At 44.4% G+C, this 17,229-nt stretch overlaps 3 protein-coding genes across 7 annotated transcripts in view; all 3 read left to right on the top strand.

The window, feature by feature from the left end:
• capn15 (calpain 15) overlaps positions 1-8,492 on the top strand; it is an 84,765-nt gene extending 76,273 nt beyond the window's left edge. For both annotated transcript variants that reach the window (XM_036946491.2, XM_036946490.2), the window contains exons 10-12: positions 958-1,121; positions 2,058-2,236; positions 4,910-8,492. In XM_036946491.2, coding sequence (XP_036802386.1) covers positions 958-1,121; positions 2,058-2,236; positions 4,910-5,087 — 521 coding nt within the window. In that variant the 3' untranslated portion in view covers positions 5,088-8,492. The remainder of the gene's footprint in view (positions 1-957; positions 1,122-2,057; positions 2,237-4,909) is intronic.
• Positions 1-17,229, top strand: part of LOC110491627 (putative protein MSS51 homolog, mitochondrial) — a 91,815-nt gene that overhangs the window by 68,319 nt on the left and 6,267 nt on the right. Inside the window, exons 1-4 of one of the 4 annotated variants that reach the window (XM_090202220.1) lie at positions 12,559-12,839; positions 13,056-13,132; positions 16,186-16,353; positions 16,813-16,962. In XM_090202220.1, coding sequence (XP_090058346.1) covers positions 13,101-13,132; positions 16,186-16,353; positions 16,813-16,962 — 350 coding nt within the window. In that variant the 5' untranslated portion in view covers positions 12,559-12,839; positions 13,056-13,100. Of the gene's footprint in view, positions 1-9,099; positions 9,339-12,558; positions 13,133-16,185; positions 16,354-16,812; positions 16,963-17,229 lie in introns of those variants that run through there. The other 3 variants (XM_021565209.3, XM_021565210.3, XM_090202221.1) reach the window with 3 other exon arrangements.
• On the top strand, positions 13,253-14,762 carry LOC110491628 (uncharacterized). The gene has a single exon (XM_021565211.3). The coding sequence runs from the start codon at positions 13,614-13,616 to the stop codon at positions 14,676-14,678; it is 1,065 nt and encodes a 354-aa protein (XP_021420886.3). The 5' UTR covers positions 13,253-13,613; the 3' UTR covers positions 14,679-14,762.

Genomic DNA, 17,229 nt, shown 5'->3' with positions numbered 1-17,229 from the left:
TGAATGAATGGTAGAGGAGTACCGCCCAAACACAACTGACATATTTCATGTTATGCATGTGTCACCTCATTGTGTGTGTGTGTGTGTGTGTGTGTGTGTGTGTGTGTGTGTGAGAGTGAGCAGCCGGTAAAGAATTTAATATGGAGAATGTGCCTATGGGCTGAATCATCTGTAATAGACTCACATGGTAGCGGTCTTCATGGGTCCAAAAAGTTGGACCCGTTCCGAAATGGACCTGGGGCTTTCCACACCGGACCCGGTATGGAGACCCACTCCGAACAGATGCGAGGACAACTAGACTTGTTCCGTAGAGACCTGGTGGGATCCGGACTCGGTCTGATCCGAGCGAGGGAAGCAGGAGAAAAGTCTGTTTTTAAGCTACTTTATTAACCAAGGCTGATAAAGAGCTAGAGGAAGGAGAGAGAGAGGTGCCGCTCTAGCAGGGAGAGATGAGAGACAGCATCCAGCCAAGCCGACTTTGCAACTTTGATAACTTTCTGGAATATCCCTCTGTAGGGATATGGGAACTTTCTGGAATATCCCTCTGTAGGGATATGGGAACTTTCTGGAATATCCCTCTGTAGGGATATGGAACTTTCTGGAATATCCCTCTGTGGGGATATGGAACTTTCTGGAATATCCCTCTGTGGGGAAATGGAACTTTCTGGAATATCCCTCTGTGGGGATATGGAACTTTCTGGAATATCCCTCTGTGGGGATATGGAACTTTCTGGAATATCCCCCCGCCAGCTTGTGGATTGAACCTTGTCTTTCAAATGAGGGAACAAAAAACACAATGGTAGAGAAGAGTAAATTCAGCAACTTGGAGGGCAGTGGAAGTTGACATAACCACTTCTTTATTGTTTAAACCAATGTTTTGGCCCTTAGCCTTCATCAGGGTTTTTATTAAGGCGACCAATCACAATGTGAATCAAATGGAGTCTTGTCTTCTCTTAGTGTCGAGCCCCACCAGTGCACGGCGTCCCAACCAGGACTTCCCAGGTTACATCCTGGCTATCTACAGCTCCCGCCAGGTGATGGTGGAGCAGGTGGAGGCTACCGCTACCACGCTGGCCGACGCCATCATCCTACTGACCGAGAACAAGGGGGAGAGACACGAGGTGAGGGGCATGGACACACACACACTCCCAGTGAGAGAGACACACACACACACACACACACTCACAGTGAGAGAGAGACACACACACACACACACATACTCAGAGACACACACATTGCAGTCCTCCTGATCGGCAACAAGGGAGAGGGGTGAGTGAGAGGGGTGAGCCGCGCACTCACACACACACTCCCAAAGAACCAACAGTTTTTCATCATTAACCTAGAACAAAAGACTGTGTGTTGGAGTTTATGTACGTCCCACACACACAGTGGACAGTGGAGACTGACACACACACACACACACACTCACAGACACACACCAAACAAGGCTAGAGTAAGTAAGAGAATGTGGGTGAATGCGAATTGGATGCACAAATCAAGTATCCGTTCCACATTCACACACTTGCGCCTGTCTGAAAGGGTCTGTCATGTTTCCAGGTGTTTAAGGGAGAACGGTGGGGTTGTGAAATGGAAGCGATGCTCTGTTGAATGATTCAGTTTTCCAACTCTAAACCTACTAGCCACAGACGGGGACCCAACCTTTGGAAACGTTCACGGCAGCATAAGTGCTCCGTGGCGGGATTGGAAACATGGGTTATACTTACTGCTATATGTGGCGCGTTTCTGAAAAGTAGTACACACGGGGGGGGGGTGTATTTCTACAGACTGGTTCGTTAAAATGTTGTGTAACCCTGTCATTGTAGGTATATATTATGATGTAGTAACAGGCTGTCTGTGTGTTTTTCTTACTTACTTACTGAAAGTGGTTTAAAGTGGCATTTAAATCCAAAACAAAATTGACAATACAACTTTCATAACAGTTACATACCAATAAAACATAAACATTTAATAAATAAATAAAAAAAGACTAGCCTGCTGGCCTTACTGGTCTGTCTGTCTGTCTGTGTGTCTGTCTGCCTCTTTATCTGTGTATGTAGGGTCGCGAGGGCATGACGTGCTACTACCTGACCCACGGCTGGGCGGGGCTGATCGTGGTGGTGGAGAACCGCCACCCCAAGTACTACCTCCACGTGTCATGTGACTGTACGGACAGCTTCAACGTGGTGTCCACGCGCGGCAGCCTTAAGACCATTGACAGTGTACCGCCTCTGCACAGGTACCGTACACCACACAGTACACACCGTAACTGGTTACCAGGTGCATGGAGGAGGTACCGTACATCACACAGTACACACCGTAACTGGTTACCAGGTGCATGGAGGAGGTACCGTACACCACACAGTACACACCGTAACTGGCTACCAGGTGCATGGAGGAGAAAGTGTGCTAAGTAAAAAATACAAGACACTAGAGCACATTTCATTTGTATATAGACCTACAGTGCCTTGCGAAAGTATTCGGCCCCCTTGAACTTTGCGACCTTTTGCCACATTTCAGGCTTCAAACATAAAGATATAAAACTGTATTTTTTTGTGAAGAATCAACAACAAGTGGGACACAATCATGAAGTGGAACGACATTTATTGGATATTTCAAACTTTTTTAACAAATCAAAAACTAAAAAATTGGGCGTGCAAAATTATTCAGCCCCTTTACTTTCAGTGCAGCAAACTCTCTCCAGAAGTTCAGTGAGGATCTCTGAATGATCCAATGTTTACCTAAATGACTAATGATGATAAATACAATCCACCTGTGTGTAATCAAGTCTCCGTAAAAATGCACCTGCACTGTGATAGTCTCAGAGGTCCGTTAAAAGCGCAGAGAGCATCATGAAGAACAAGGAACACACCAGGCAGGTCCGTGATACTGTTGTGAAGAAGTTTAAAGCCGGATTTGGATACAAAAAGATTTCCCAAGCTTTAAACATCCCAAGGAGCACTGTGCAAGCGATAATATTGAAATGGAAGGAGTATCAGACCACTGCAAATCTACCAAGACCTGGCCGTCCCTCTAAACTTTCAGCTCATACAAGGAGAAGACTGATCAGAGATGCAGCCAAGAGGCCCATGATCACTCTGGATGAACTGCAGAGATCTACAGCTGAGGTGGGAGACTCTGTCCATAGGACAACAATCAGTCGTATATTGCACAAATCTGGCCTATATGGAAGAGTGGCAAGAAGAAAGCCATTTCTTAAAGATATCCATAAAAAGTGTCGTTTAAAGTTTGCCACAAGCCACCTGGGAGACACACCAAACATGTGGAAGAAGGTGCTCTGGTCAGATGAAACCAAAATTGAACTTTTTGGCAACAATGCAAAACGTTATGTTTGGCGTAAAAGCAACACAGCTGAACACACCATCCCCACTGTCAAACATGGTGGTGGCAGCATCATGGTTTGGGCCTGCTTTTCTTCAGCAGGGACAGGGAAGATGGTTAAAATTGATGGGAAGATGGATGGAGCCAAATACAGGACCATTCTGGAAGAAAACCTGATGGAGTCTGCAAAAGACCTGAGACTGGGACGGAGATTTGTCTTCCAACAAGACAATGATCCAAAACATAAAGCAAAATCTACAATGGAATGGTTCAAAAATAAACATATCCAGGTGTTAGAATGGCCAAGTCAAAGTCCAGACCTGAATCCAATCGAGAATCTGTGGAAAGAACTGAAAACTGCTGTTCACAAATGCTCTCCATCCAACCTCACTGAGCTCGAGCTGTTTTGCAAGGAGGAATGGGAAAAAATGTCAGTCTCTCGATGTGCAAAACTGATAGAGACATACCCCAAGCGACTTACAGCTGTAATCGCAGCAAAAGGTGGCGCTACAAAGTATTAACTTCAGGGGGCTGAATAATTTTGCACGCCCAATTTTTCAGTTTTTGATTTGTTAAAAAAGTTTGAAATATCCAATAAATGTCGTTCCACTTCATGATTGTGTCCCACTTGTTGTTGATTCTTCACAAAAAAATACAGTTTTATATCTTTATGTTTGAAGCCTGAAATGTGGCAAAAGGTCGCAAAGTTCAAGGGGGCCGAATACTTTCGCAAGGCACTGTATGTACCACTGTTGAAGACTTGTCTTGTTATATACAATTATATTAAAAACTGCAAACATTCCTCTCCGCCCTACGGCATACTGTGTAGAATTGCACAAAAATAACAATTAAACTTTTTTTTGTAATTGAAGTGGATACCCGGGGCTGCGGCCTTTCATGACGAGTTCAGATTTATTGTGGCCCCCACCCTGATCATTGTTGCCCATCCCTGATTTACACTGAGTGTATAAAACATTAGGAACACCTTCCTAATATTGAGTTTGAACCCCCCTTTTGCCCTCAGAACAGCCTCAATTCGTCGGGGCATAGACTCTACAAGGTATCGAAAGCGTTCCACAGGGATACCGGTTCAGGTTGACTCCAATGCTTCCCACAGCTGTGTCAAGTTGGCTGGATGTCCTTTGGGTGGTGGACCGTTCTTGTTACACACAGGAAACTGTTGAGCGTTAAAAAAACAAACTGCAGTTCTTTACACAAACCGGTGCGCCTACCACCATACCCTGTTCAAAGGCACTTAAATCTTATGTCTTGCCCATTCACCCTCTGAATGGCACACACACAATCCATGTCTCAACTGTCTCAAGACTGTAAAATCCCTCTTTAACCTGTCTCCACTTCATCTACACTGATGGAAGTGGATTTAACAAGTGACATGAGTAAGGGACCATAGCCTTCACCTGGATTCACCTGGTCAGTCGTGGAAAGAGCAGGTGTCCTTAATGTGTTGTACACTCAGTGTATGTACCAAGTCGTTCTGCTGAGGACAGTCTTGCATGAATGCGTGACCATGTTTCCTGACCGTGTTTTCTGACTTTGTCTCCCCCTGCAGGCAGGTGCTGGTGGTGCTATCCCAGCTCGAGGGCAACGCAGGCTTTTCCATCACCCACCGGCTGGCCCACCGTAAGGCCGCCCAGGCCTCCCTAGGGGACTGGACCCCCACCAAGGCCACGCACAGCCCCCAGCTCACCCCCGACATCGACGGCCTGCACCGACCACGGCCCCTATGACCACGGCCCCCCTTCACGCACACACACACAAGCTGATGATACTCACGTTGACTGACACACACGTACGTGAACACCTTCGTGCGGAAAGCGGGGGCTGTGTGACGCTGGAATAAACACGTGGATAGAGGGAGGGGGTGGATTGTGGAGACATCCGGGGGAAGGATGACTGGACGAGTACTGGCGGTTTTCTTCCTCTTCTTCCTCCTCAATCCATAAATGATGGGGACTCAATCCTGCCAAACCACCTGGATCCAGTTGGGAAGGAGGCGAGGAGAGTGGGTGGATGTGCCATTTCGGATGAGATGGGAGATGAGGGAGCCCTCCCAGGTGACGTCAGTGTTTCTAGAGGGGTCCTGAGCCTGAGACCCTCCAAACAACCAGGAACGATTCTAGACCTAGCCTCGTCAACTACAACACTGTACTGTTTGTCTTGTCTATGGGCAAGGGATATTACCCAGACAGACACCCTGTCCAGAACAGAGCAGCGCCCGTTCTTTCTCTAACCCCCAACAGATGTCAACGAACGCCCAGGAACACTGACTGTTGACCCCACATCCCAAAGGCTAAAGGTCATTCAGAGGCCAGGGTGGAGTGCTGTAACTGCTGAGCCACCTGGTGGCTGTTTCCCCACAGAGCCAATCAACCACGCTGACCTGACCCCCTGACCCCACTGTTCTTGGTCTATGGACCCACCCCACCATACTCGAGGTAGAGGTTGCATTGAGCTGTTCTAGGATCAGCTTCCCCTCCTCAAAGCCTCACTCCCAATAGTCGCTGCTGTGTGAGGTTTAGTTTGGGATGGGGATGGAGGGGGAGGGTTAGTTGCTATCTCCCCCAAGCCCCCTGTCCTGCCTCCTGTACCCTGCACCTTTGGAGCTGTCAACGATCAACAGGCTTGGGGGGCGGGGGGTTACAACTCTTCCCCTGTCTCTACACCGTGGTACGACGTGAGCCAAACCCGACTAGCGATTTAACCACAGTCATTTACATTTTTTAAAATAAGTTTTATTGTCTTTGGTCTGTATTTTGTACGGTGCTTGAATCGTTTTAATGAGCCATCTAGGTTACCATCTCTCCATCCGTCTCCTCTGTCTTTCTGTCGGTCAACTGTCCAAGCCCTCCCCTGTTTGTCCTGCTGTTGAAATGCCGTGTTATTATTTCTCCCAACGCAAGTCAAAGCCTGTCCACCTCAAATATAAGCTGGACTCTTGACTCTGTTTCCAAGAAAATGTCAAATCAATGTGTATCATAGACAGCTGTACCGTACGGGAAATATAGCAGAGCTGGAATCTTCACGGTGTTTGTACCTCGCTGTTTTGACTCGACTTGCTGTCGTTCGTTATCCATGAGGTCCAGATCGGTGTCGTCAGCAGCCATTTTTTTTCCTTTTTTTAAACACAGTCGTCTCTATTGCTGTTCCAGCATATCTGGTGAATATTATCTGGGTGTCGAGAAAGAGGAAATGTAACCTCTTGCCCTCTATTTTCTCTCTCTGTCTGTCTTACTTTCTCCCTCAGTTCAGTGATCAATGCCGAAGGAGGCAAGAGATCTTTTTTTCATTTTTTTTTCTTCTGCTCTGTCTCCCGGAGGTTGATTGACTTTGCACATTGTCAAGCCTGTCTGCTCACATTTGGTACGTCAATTCTCGCTCCAGCATCAGCATCAACTCTTCAGCTATACAAAGCTGGTTTAAGTCCTGTTGGGGAAAATACAACAGTGGAGGTCAATGGATCGTTGTCGCATTGTGTGCCATATTTCCCAGGATGCACAGGGAGCAGTGAGGGATGTGAGTGATGTCACAACTGTTGTTCATGTTTTACGCCGGAGCCAATCAGACTTCTAGCCTGGTTGACAATGCAGTGAGTGTTCAGTCTGATTTAACCAGACTTCACCAAGACATCAAACATCCCTCATTTTAAGCTGAAACAATTCACTCGCGCCATCTACCGTCAAAGGAGAAAATCCTTAAAACACGATACCTACCGTCTTAGTTCGCCGAGGTTTGGGAGATTTCTTGGGAGTTAAGTAGAAGAACTTAAGATGTAACTTAAGTCTAAGTTAAGGCAGAAATCTTTCATTTTCTGTAATAAAATGAATGGGGAAAACTTGGGATGAAAAGAAGTTTGGGGGTGTAATCGAAAGATGATTTGTTTAGGCTGTTTTGGATGTAATGATTTGCATAAATACATTCACCTTCCTTTGCATGTTTTCGAATGTACTGTAGTGTCGTCGTCCCCCCCCCCCCCAAAATAATGGAAAAAAGACCTTGAGCTGACGACGATGTCACACATATGACAGTTTTGACACCACTCGTGACAAGTACATAGCCTGACAACGTCACGATACGTGTCGTCTCGTGCAATACAACCACTTCTAACTTGTTGGATAGCCAACTAGTAGCATGTTTCGTGACGGTGTCATCGAGTACTGTATGTATTATGACCATAATGCAGCTCAAGTTGTCCACTGTTTTATAGTCCATGTTTAACATGTACCGGAACACTTTCAGGAGAATGACCATTTGCTCTCTGCGATTGCAGCCAAGTAGCTGTCCATTCTGTATGTTAATTCATTTATTATTGTAAAAAAAAAAAAAAAATTTAAAAAGATTTCATCAAAGCACAAGGAAACCTGCTCTTATCGCAAATGTAAAATGTGTGTGAGAAGGTTTGGATACAAACAGTACGTATGCGTGTCTAAGCTGTGGATATGATGCGTACTGCCTGCGTTGAACCATCCATTGATTGATAGGTGACAGAAAAAAAAGGAATGTTTATATGTTTTAGCCCAGTGGGACTGTCTTTTCTCGGAAACTGAAACCTGCACTGAAAAATACCTGAAATCAAAGGCACCTCAAACGTCAGCGTCATGAGGCTCTGTGACTTCACTTTACATGTTGTGTGCTTACATTTCGTTTTGTTTTGTTTGTTGTTGATGATATATCTGTTTTTATTCATGTTGTCATTTCGCTCTCTCTCTCTCTCTTCATGTCGTTCCTGTGGATAATTCTATTCGTCTCGTGTTGAGATGTGGTGGTGACTCTTCCTGGCAGTAGGGGTTGGCCCGTGGTGTTCACTAGAGGCTGTGGCCATTCACGGTCCATAGCCAACAGCCTCTAACTATCTGGTTCTGTCTTTGTAAACTGTACAGACTCCAGTGCTATAATCCACCTCAACCGACACAGTGAACCAACTGTTTTACCTTGTACAAAAATCTAATCAAATCCAACATAATGCTGTAACAGAAAATTTATCTCTTATTTGGGCAGGAATGTGATATATATAGAGTATTTTATTGATTTTTTTTTGGGGGGGGGGATATATGAGTAAATGTATAAAAACCTATGTATGTTTAATTTTCAATCTCAGGTTCCAATGGACCAAATAAAGTTTTTTTTAAATAACACATTACAACTGTTAGTTTCTTAATATGCATCTGCTTTCTCTTCTAACTCCTCTACTGTTCAATCTGTCTGCATGCGTTGTCATCTGGCTACAGTAGGTTTAAGGCATATGGACAGTTCTTGACAATCTTATGTCAATTAGTATTCTCCGTTTTCATTGGCTGCAGCTGGAAGAAATGTGAACTCTGCTCTTCAGTGTCAGTTTCCCTACTCGTCTTCACTGGTGCTCTGTCCTTACCGCCTCTGTCCAGCAGAGAGCAACTCCGCATGTGAGGCTGATGCCGGGTAGAGGAACGTGCCTTGATAATCAAGAAGCATATGTCAGACTCCCTGTGAAATCACCCAGAACCCCTTCCCGAACCAGCTAACCCCTCAACAACCCCCCTGCCGTCTACCCATTTCAGCCTGTATTTCACTTTGTTTTTTTAAAGCAACTTTGAGATTCTACTTGTAATGGAAAAGCGCTATATAAAATACATATATTATTATTATTAACCTTCAACCCTGTTTATCACCTGTTTATCACTTAACCTCTACCCCTCTCTCCTCCATACCCTCCCTTTGCCCCCCTCCCTCCCCCCGAATCTGCCCCTCAACCTCGGATGACAGGAATCGTCCAGAGCTCAGGCATCAGCACTTTGCCTTGGCCCCCAGCTCGGGCCAGCTCGGAGGGGAATAGGTTTTCACTGCATTGCACAACCACCACCCAACCTGGGGAGTTGTCAATCGCCCTCACCATCCCTCACCAGGCAGTCTGGAGTGAGGAAGGGACTAGAAAGAGAGACCCAGTGAAGAACCAAAAATCTGGAAAAGTCTAGACCACATTCCTCTGAACCGGGCTTGACAAGGTATTGTGAAGTTATTTTGGTTTACCTGTGTGAGTCAATAGAAAAACAAGTTTACATGTTTACCGGTGTTGCTGTAATTTGTCTGTGTAGTGGTTCGGTATAGTGATTTAGAACGATTTAGAATATACAGGCTGTCTGTAGTGAATGTTGACAGTATGGTGCACTGAGTGATTGACTTCTTGGTCAGAAACATCTCTCGAGAATTTAAGCTTTTCCTCTGATGGGAAATCTATTAATTCTATGCTTTGCCCTCCTTGTGGCCCTTTAGATATGAAACATACTAATATACTGCAGTTCTTTCAATTTGGACCCTTGAATAAAACTTTTTTTTTTCTGTCTGGAAAGTGTATGAAAAGAATATTATAAAATGCATTTTCATGCCTTGCACATACAATACGCAATATTTCTGATAAAGAGAAATGTCCACTTTCACACTTTTCTTGGAAACTTTCTGTACAGTTCCAGTATGGAGCTTCTGTACCTCTATACAATTTCAAAGTTCCACAAACCTACACAGTATAGTCAGTGTGTATATGTGTATGCCAGAAAATGTTAGGAATTTGTCTGCAAAGGTCATTTTATCTTTGGTGCATTTCTGTAGTGCTTTTGGAGCCAGCCTTTTCAAGGATAGAGTTTCAAGACATCCATGTGTCTCTGGGTTTTTACCCTCTCCCTGTTCACCAAGCTCCTACGAGCCTCATGTCACACACTCTTCGAAGAGAGAAATGTATGTTTACAATGTACACTACCGTTCAAAAGTTTGGGGTCACTTATTTTTGAAAGAAAAGTTGTTGTTTTTTTGTCCATTTAAATAACATCAAATTGATCAGAAATACCTTGTATACATTGTTAATGTTGTAAATGACTATTGTAGCTGGAAACATCATATTTCTTATGGAACATCTACATACAGAGGCGTCTCGACCCATTTCAGTTTGCCTATCAGCCTAGCAGAGGAGTTGATGATGCCATTCTTACCCTCCTTAACATGGTCTATAGACATCTAGGGGTGCCAAATCCCATGTTAGGGTTCTGTTTTTCTTCTCCCTTTAACACAATCCAGCCCTACATTCTGGCACAGAGACTCATTCTGGACTTCTCCTTAGATGGGGGGCTGGTTTTGTGGCTGTTGGACTTCCTGAGCCGACGCTCACAACGAGTCAAAATAGGTCCCCACGTGTCGGACATACGCAATACCAACACAGGCTCTCCTCCCGGATGTGTTTCGTCCCCACTCCTGTACATCTTGTACACTAATAGTTGTACTAGTTCCCATCCTGACAGACACCTCGTTAAGTTCGCTGATGACACTGCCATGATCAGCCTGTTGCATGATGACGAGGAACATCATGGCCCGGTCCTAGATGACTTTGTAGAGTGGCGTGAGGAATCACACTTGGTCCTCAATACCAACAAGACCAAAGAGATGTGCATAGACTTCAGGAAGCGTACAACACCTACCTCTGCAACATCTATCAGAGGTCAGAATATAGAGATTGTAGAGGAATATAAATATCTGGGTGTCCTCTTGGACAATAAGCTTCAGTGGAGTAAATGTACAGACTTGATCTACAAAAAGAGCCAACAGAGACTGTTCTTTCGCTAAAAGCTGGGATCTTTTAATGTAGACTGTACTATACTGACGCTGTTTGTACAAATCTTTCATTGAGAGTATTTTAACATTTTGTATTGTTTTTTGGTTTGGCAATGCCCACTCTCAGCCATAGAAATATGCTGAGAAGGATTATCACCACAGCAAGCAAGGTACTTGGAGTCAAACAGACAGGCCTGGATGAGATCTTTAAGGTCAGGGCCCTCCGCAAGGCTCACAAAATCACATGTATAGGGCACCCATCAGCAGGAAAAACAGAACTAGACAATCATTTGTGCCAGGTGTGATATATCCCTCCTAAATAGCTCGGGCTAATGTTCCTATCGACTCAGTAAGGCCAGCAGGCTAGTCATTTATAAAATACAAATTATTGGTATGTAACTGTCATGAAAGTTGTATTGTCAATTTTGTTTTGTATTTAAACGCCACTTTAAACATGTACATGACACTGCAACAAAATTTCCCCATGGGGACAATGAAGTCCGTAAGTAAGTAAGTAGGAGGCCCATTATCAGCAACCATCACTCCTGTGTTCCAATGGCACATTGTGTTAGCTAATCCAAGGTTATCATTTTAAAAAGATAATTGATCATTAGAAAACCCTTTTGCAATTATGTTAGCACAGCTGAAAACTGTTGTGTTGATTACAACAGCAATAAAACTGGCCTTCTTTAGACTAGTTGAGTATCTGGAGCATCAGCATTTGTGGGTTCGATTACAGGCTCAAAATGGCCAGAAACAAATAACTTTCTTCTGAAACTCGTCAGTCTATTCTTGAAGGCTATTCCATGTGAGAAATTGCCAAGAAACTGAAGATCTGGTACAACGCTGTGTACTACTCCCTTCACAGAGCAACGTATACTGTCTCTAACCAGAATAGAAAGAGGAGTGGGAGGCCCTGGTGCACAACTGAGCAAAAGGACAAGTACATTAGAGTGTCTAGTTTGAGAAACAGACGCCTCACAAGTCCTGAACTGGCAGCATCATTAAATAGTACCCGCAAAACACCAGTCTCAACGTCAACAGTGAAGAGGCGACTCCAGGATGCTGGCCTTCTAGGCAGAGTTCCTCTCTCCAGTGTCTGTGTTCTTTTGTCCATCTTAATCTTTTATTTTTATTGGCCAGTCTGAGATATGGATTTCTCTTTGCAACTCGACCTAGAAGGCCAACATCCCGGAGTCACCTGTACACTGTTGATGTTGAGACTGGTATTTTTGCTATATTTCCCTGTTTAAATTCCTGTCTATATTTAGTATATAGATTGTTATACAACCTGTTAATTTACAGTCATGTAAACCCTTGCAGGTGGGGGCTACAGACTGTCAATACACCCTGTGTGTTGATACTGACAATACACACGCTGTGGGATGATACACACGTAGGTGGCCATGAGGGGATTGATTTGCTGTAGCAGTTGGGATTTAGCGTCGAGGGCAACAGACTGGTCGCCTCATTTCTGACGTATCTCCTGATCTTCACAAATGGAGCTCCAGGGTTTCCGTTACCAGGGTATTACCATCCTGTTAGGGGGACTCTGACATCAGGGCATCAGGCCAGAATAAGATAAGGGAGACCCTGTTACCCCTTTTCAGCTTACATTCGTGTGTCAGTGCCTTTAGTGTATTGCCGGCAACAGTAGTGGAAGATTGGTATGGGGAAGGGGCCGGAAGGTGTCTATTTTATTTAACCTTTATTTAACTAGGCATGTCAGTTAAGAACAAATTATTATTTAGAATGACGGCCTAACCCGGACGACGCTGGGCCAATTCTGCGCTGCCCTATGGGACTCCCAATCATGGCCGGATGTGATACAGCCTGGAATCGAACCAGGGACTGTAGTGATGCCTCTTGCACTGATATGCAGTGCCTTAGACCGCTGCGCCACTCTGGTACCACATTATGAATCATAATACCCATAAAACATAGCGGTCAAATAAGGAAATGCTTCCAACCGTTTGTTCACCATTCATTTCTCCCCATAGGGGATTTTAGAAACACTTCAAATAAGGGTTGTGTTTCATGTAGGCTTACCCTTGTGTGACTTTTCAATAACTGTGTAAATATCTGTAGGACAAGGTAACACCAATATATTTGCCTGTATTTAGACCCCAAAAATGCTAATGTGGCTATCATAAAGAACTACAAACGCCATGATGATCTGGATGAGACTGCCGAGGCAAAGGTAAGAATATCAGGATTAACTATCTAATGTTAGTTACATTTAGTAATTAATAAATTGGCAAATTGTCTTTTAAATTGACAGTTCAGAGAGTACAGTAATATGTTTCCCCTCAAAGAAAAGTGACTTGTTTAAATATGAGATGAGGGCAAGCAGTTCAACACAGGTAGGTCACATTCACCATTTTGGGCAGTATATTATGGTCTATTATGACATCACAACCACTTAAGTGTTTGAGATTCTAGAAGTCTCATTATATGTGAACCAATTATGATGTCACAACTGATCAATAAATTCCAAATGTTCTGTTTGAACAGTCTGGTGTCTGATTGCTGAAAATAGAACACTAGTATCCAAGACAAGCTAGCAGATTCCTCCTGAGATATAGTTAACAAAGTAGATCACCATAAAATATAGAAAGTGCTACTAGACGAACACTTAGTTGCAGAACCAGGTTAGAAGAAGGCCACTGTCAATCTCCTTGATGATGAGGAGATTCTTGCAGCCGCTACAGGAAGATAATGCCTTAACAGGGAACCTTGGAGCTGCCAGTAGCAACTCCATTCAGCCTGCCCTGCCATCTCAACCCAAGGCCACTGAGAAGCTTCCAGCGCTCAAACAAAACATTTTAAACACCTCCAGAATCCCAGAGTTGACTGAAGAAAGAAAGGGTGCTCTGCAGCGACTTGCCAGTTTGAAGGCTGTGGAAAAGAAACCACATCCTCCCTCCAGAATCCCAGTACTGCAGAATAAGAGGTCCATCTGCAATGGGAAGAGTCAAGGACTGCATGTAGCTCCAACATCTCAGCAGTCAGGGAAGGCTACTGTTCCTCCCATCCGGAAGCCACTGCAACCCATCCGGACCAAGAGGGATCAAACCTGCGTGGTGAAAGACATCTACCTCCATAGCGCCAAGCCATTGAAGGCAGTCCATGGAGCCAATATGGTCACCAAGATGCCACTGCCTCCCATTAGAGCCAGAGTCACTGTTGCAAACAATGATGCCAAGAAGAAGCCATTCCAGCCAGTCAGACCAGAGGGCAGCCCTCGTCCTGCTGCTTCAATGTACCGAAGGCAGGTTGTGAAGAAACATGTTCAGTTCAAGACTCAGGCCCTAACTGTACAGGATCTACCGCCATGCCCCGATGAGATGGTATGGGACGTCTTTAACGCAGAGGCTGAGCAGGTGATGGCATATATGAAGGCCAAGCTGATCAGTGTCACCCAAGAACTGAAACTGATGAAGAGTGGGGCCAAGATGGATGCTCAGGCTTTGGAGGAGAAAAAGGCAAAAGAACGGTTGAGAAAAAAGGTGGAGAAGTTCATCCAGGAGATCTGCCTGATGAAGGTGGATTCTGACCTATGGGAGATGATAAGAGATAATGAAGAAGAGGAAGAAAGGAGTAAAGAGGTGAGGAGAAATGGAGAAGAAAGCAGTGTGGCTAGTAAGCCAAAGCAGACAGCCAAGAGATACACTGTGAGCAAGCCAAAGGAAGTCAAGAAGGGTTTGAACATGGAAGAGAAAAAGGAGGACAGACAGGTAAAGTAGCTTGACATTCCAAAGCCATGCTAACTGTTGATCTAGTGTAGTGTTGGTGATCACATGTGTTTGTATCAGAGGAGGCTGATGGGAGGAGCTATAGGAGGATAGGCTCATTGTAATGGCTGGAATTAAATTAATTGATCAGAATCAAACGTGTTTTCGATATGATGGATTTGTGTGATACCGTTCCCTTCATTCCATTACAGCCATTACATTGAGCGCATCCTCCTATAGCTCCTCCCACCAGCCTCATCTGTTTTGTACATATTGTATATATTGTCTTTGTTGCCCAGCTGACCATTATTTGGCCCATCTGATAACATCCATTCTTTCAGGTGGAGTTGAAACGTCGATTTGGGATGAGTGCAGCCAACTCCAAGCTGAAGCAGTGTGAGCACTGCGGCCGGTGCTTTGATCCTAGTCGCCTGGAGAAACACAGTGAGATCTGTGCCAAGCTCTCCTCCAATTGCTCTAGACGGGGGGTTTATGACTCTACCAAGCACCGGCTCCAAGGCACTGTACTGGCTGGCTACGTGAAGCGATCCGTAGTGTGATACACCAAGGGACCTGAGTCTGTCTCTCTTTTGGATTTTGGATTGAACAGACAGACAAACACTGACTGCTAAACCACCTGCTGCCCAAATTAGGACTTCTACCTTGGAATCTGTGAGGGTTCCAATAAGAGGCAGTACTACTAGGAGGCAGTATTGTATCCAGAAACATCTAAACCAACAGCGTTCAGCAGTTCCTCTAATCTACAGAAACCCCTATATAAAACACCTCAATAAAATAAAATCCAAACACTCATCTAATGTCTGGCTTTCATTTCGAGAAATGTTTCTTAACTTAATTAAACTACACATTTTCAATGTTTTACTCATCATAGGATGTCAATTTTGTTTGTTGGCGATGGAATAACACAAGTAGAATCATGCAAGTCAAACTTAATTCCTTTAATCATTCTGAATTGAGTGAGATTAGTCGACATAACGTAAGGTTATGACTTCTTAGTGGATGTGTTACACATGTTGATCTGTGACTGAATATATTTTCTTTTTTTTAGAAAGTGGGATATCCTATTGGTCTGTCCTTCTGACCTCCCCACTATCCCACCCCACCCTCCCCAATTACTTGTCTGTCTGAGACCGCATTACTATCTCTGCTCCTTGTCATTGTCAATCTGGGCTCTTGGGGCATAACAGTGTCCCATTATTTACCCCAAGAGTGTCTGGGTTATGCCTGTCAATCAAGTATAAAGTGACTTCCTGAACTTCTGTGGCTTGGGCCACATGCTAGGAATATTTACTGCTGTAGACAATTGGCTGGCAAATAGAATTGTCCTTGTAAGTCACCATGGTGTGCCAGTTCTAAAACATACCATAGACGAGCTATCTATAGGACATATTTTGGTTGACCAAGTGTCTTGACGAAGCCGCAGAGTTGCAGTTGATTGATCATCAGCTCTGTCTGTCTGTCTGTCTGTCTCCCCCCCCCCCCTTGTAACAACATTCAGACACATCAAAATGTCTGGACAAATCCCAGCTCTCCCAGAATCCTTTGCTCCAGGAATAGACGGCGTGTTCTCAGACCGCATTGGCTTCTACTCTCTGGACTCCAACGTCCCTGGCCTGTCCAAGGTCATTCTCAACAAACTCAACATGAAGGATTATGGGGAATACAGGTAAATATAGGCTGTCATGTAATCTGACAAACTCAATTACCAAGCAAGCACCAAACCAATAGCCCCATTTCACCAACCCCAAACATGAGCGTGCTGTCACTAAATTTTAAAAGCTACTTTGACCCTTACGGCCAACATACCAGGGTAGCCTAATGGTTAGAGCGTTAGACTAGTTACTGAAAGGTTGCAAGTTCAAATCCCCGAGCTGACAAGGTACAAATCTGTCGTTCTGCTCCTGAACAGGCAGTTCCTAGGCCGTCATTGAAAATAAGAATTTGTTCTTAACTGACTTGCCTAGTTACATAAAGGTAAAATACATAAAAAAAATACCAAGCCTGTAATATTTTCTGGTTACACGATTAGACAACGTACTATGCAACGTACAACGTACTATAGACAACGTACTATTTGATTATTATTCTTTGTGTGGAAGCAGTTTGTGTGTCTGTCTCACCCCAGGGCAGCTGTTGAAGGAAAGCCTAAGGGAGGGGCGTTCCGTAACTACAAGGACATGTTCCAGAAAATGGAGGAGACGTTTAAATTCTGTGCCAGCTGCAACAGGCTTCCAGAGCACCTGTCAGAGGGCCAGACACTCAAGCGTTGTGTGAAGTGAGTCAAAACATTGAGGAGTTGCAGGTCAATGAATGAAATGTGACCACAAAGTAGGGTTAGTAGGGTTATTCACCATAACATAAACCCATTCCATGATGGTTATTAAAGTTGATTAATGTTTACTCGTACAGTTTCATTGCTTATAAAGGACTTGTCAACACTGAGTGTACAAAACATAAGGAACACCTGCTCTTGTGGATGTCGATTTAAGGAAGCCCTCCGCACCACTCTGATGCGGAAGACGCATTCAGTTGTACAACTGAC

Source organism: Oncorhynchus mykiss, chromosome 16, assembly GCF_057628025.1.
Source record: "Oncorhynchus mykiss isolate SJ-2025 chromosome 16, ASM5762802v1, whole genome shotgun sequence".
Taxonomy (NCBI): Eukaryota; Metazoa; Chordata; class Actinopteri; order Salmoniformes; family Salmonidae; genus Oncorhynchus; species Oncorhynchus mykiss.
Note: the sequence above shows the minus strand (reverse complement) of the source record. Positions and strands in the feature narration are given on the sequence as shown.

What these genes read in the sequence shown, in the direction of transcription:
- LOC110491628 (XM_021565211.3), top strand. Translation starts at nt 13,614, where the DNA reads ATGATGAGGAGATTCTTGCAGCCGCTACAGGAAGATAATGCCTTAACA.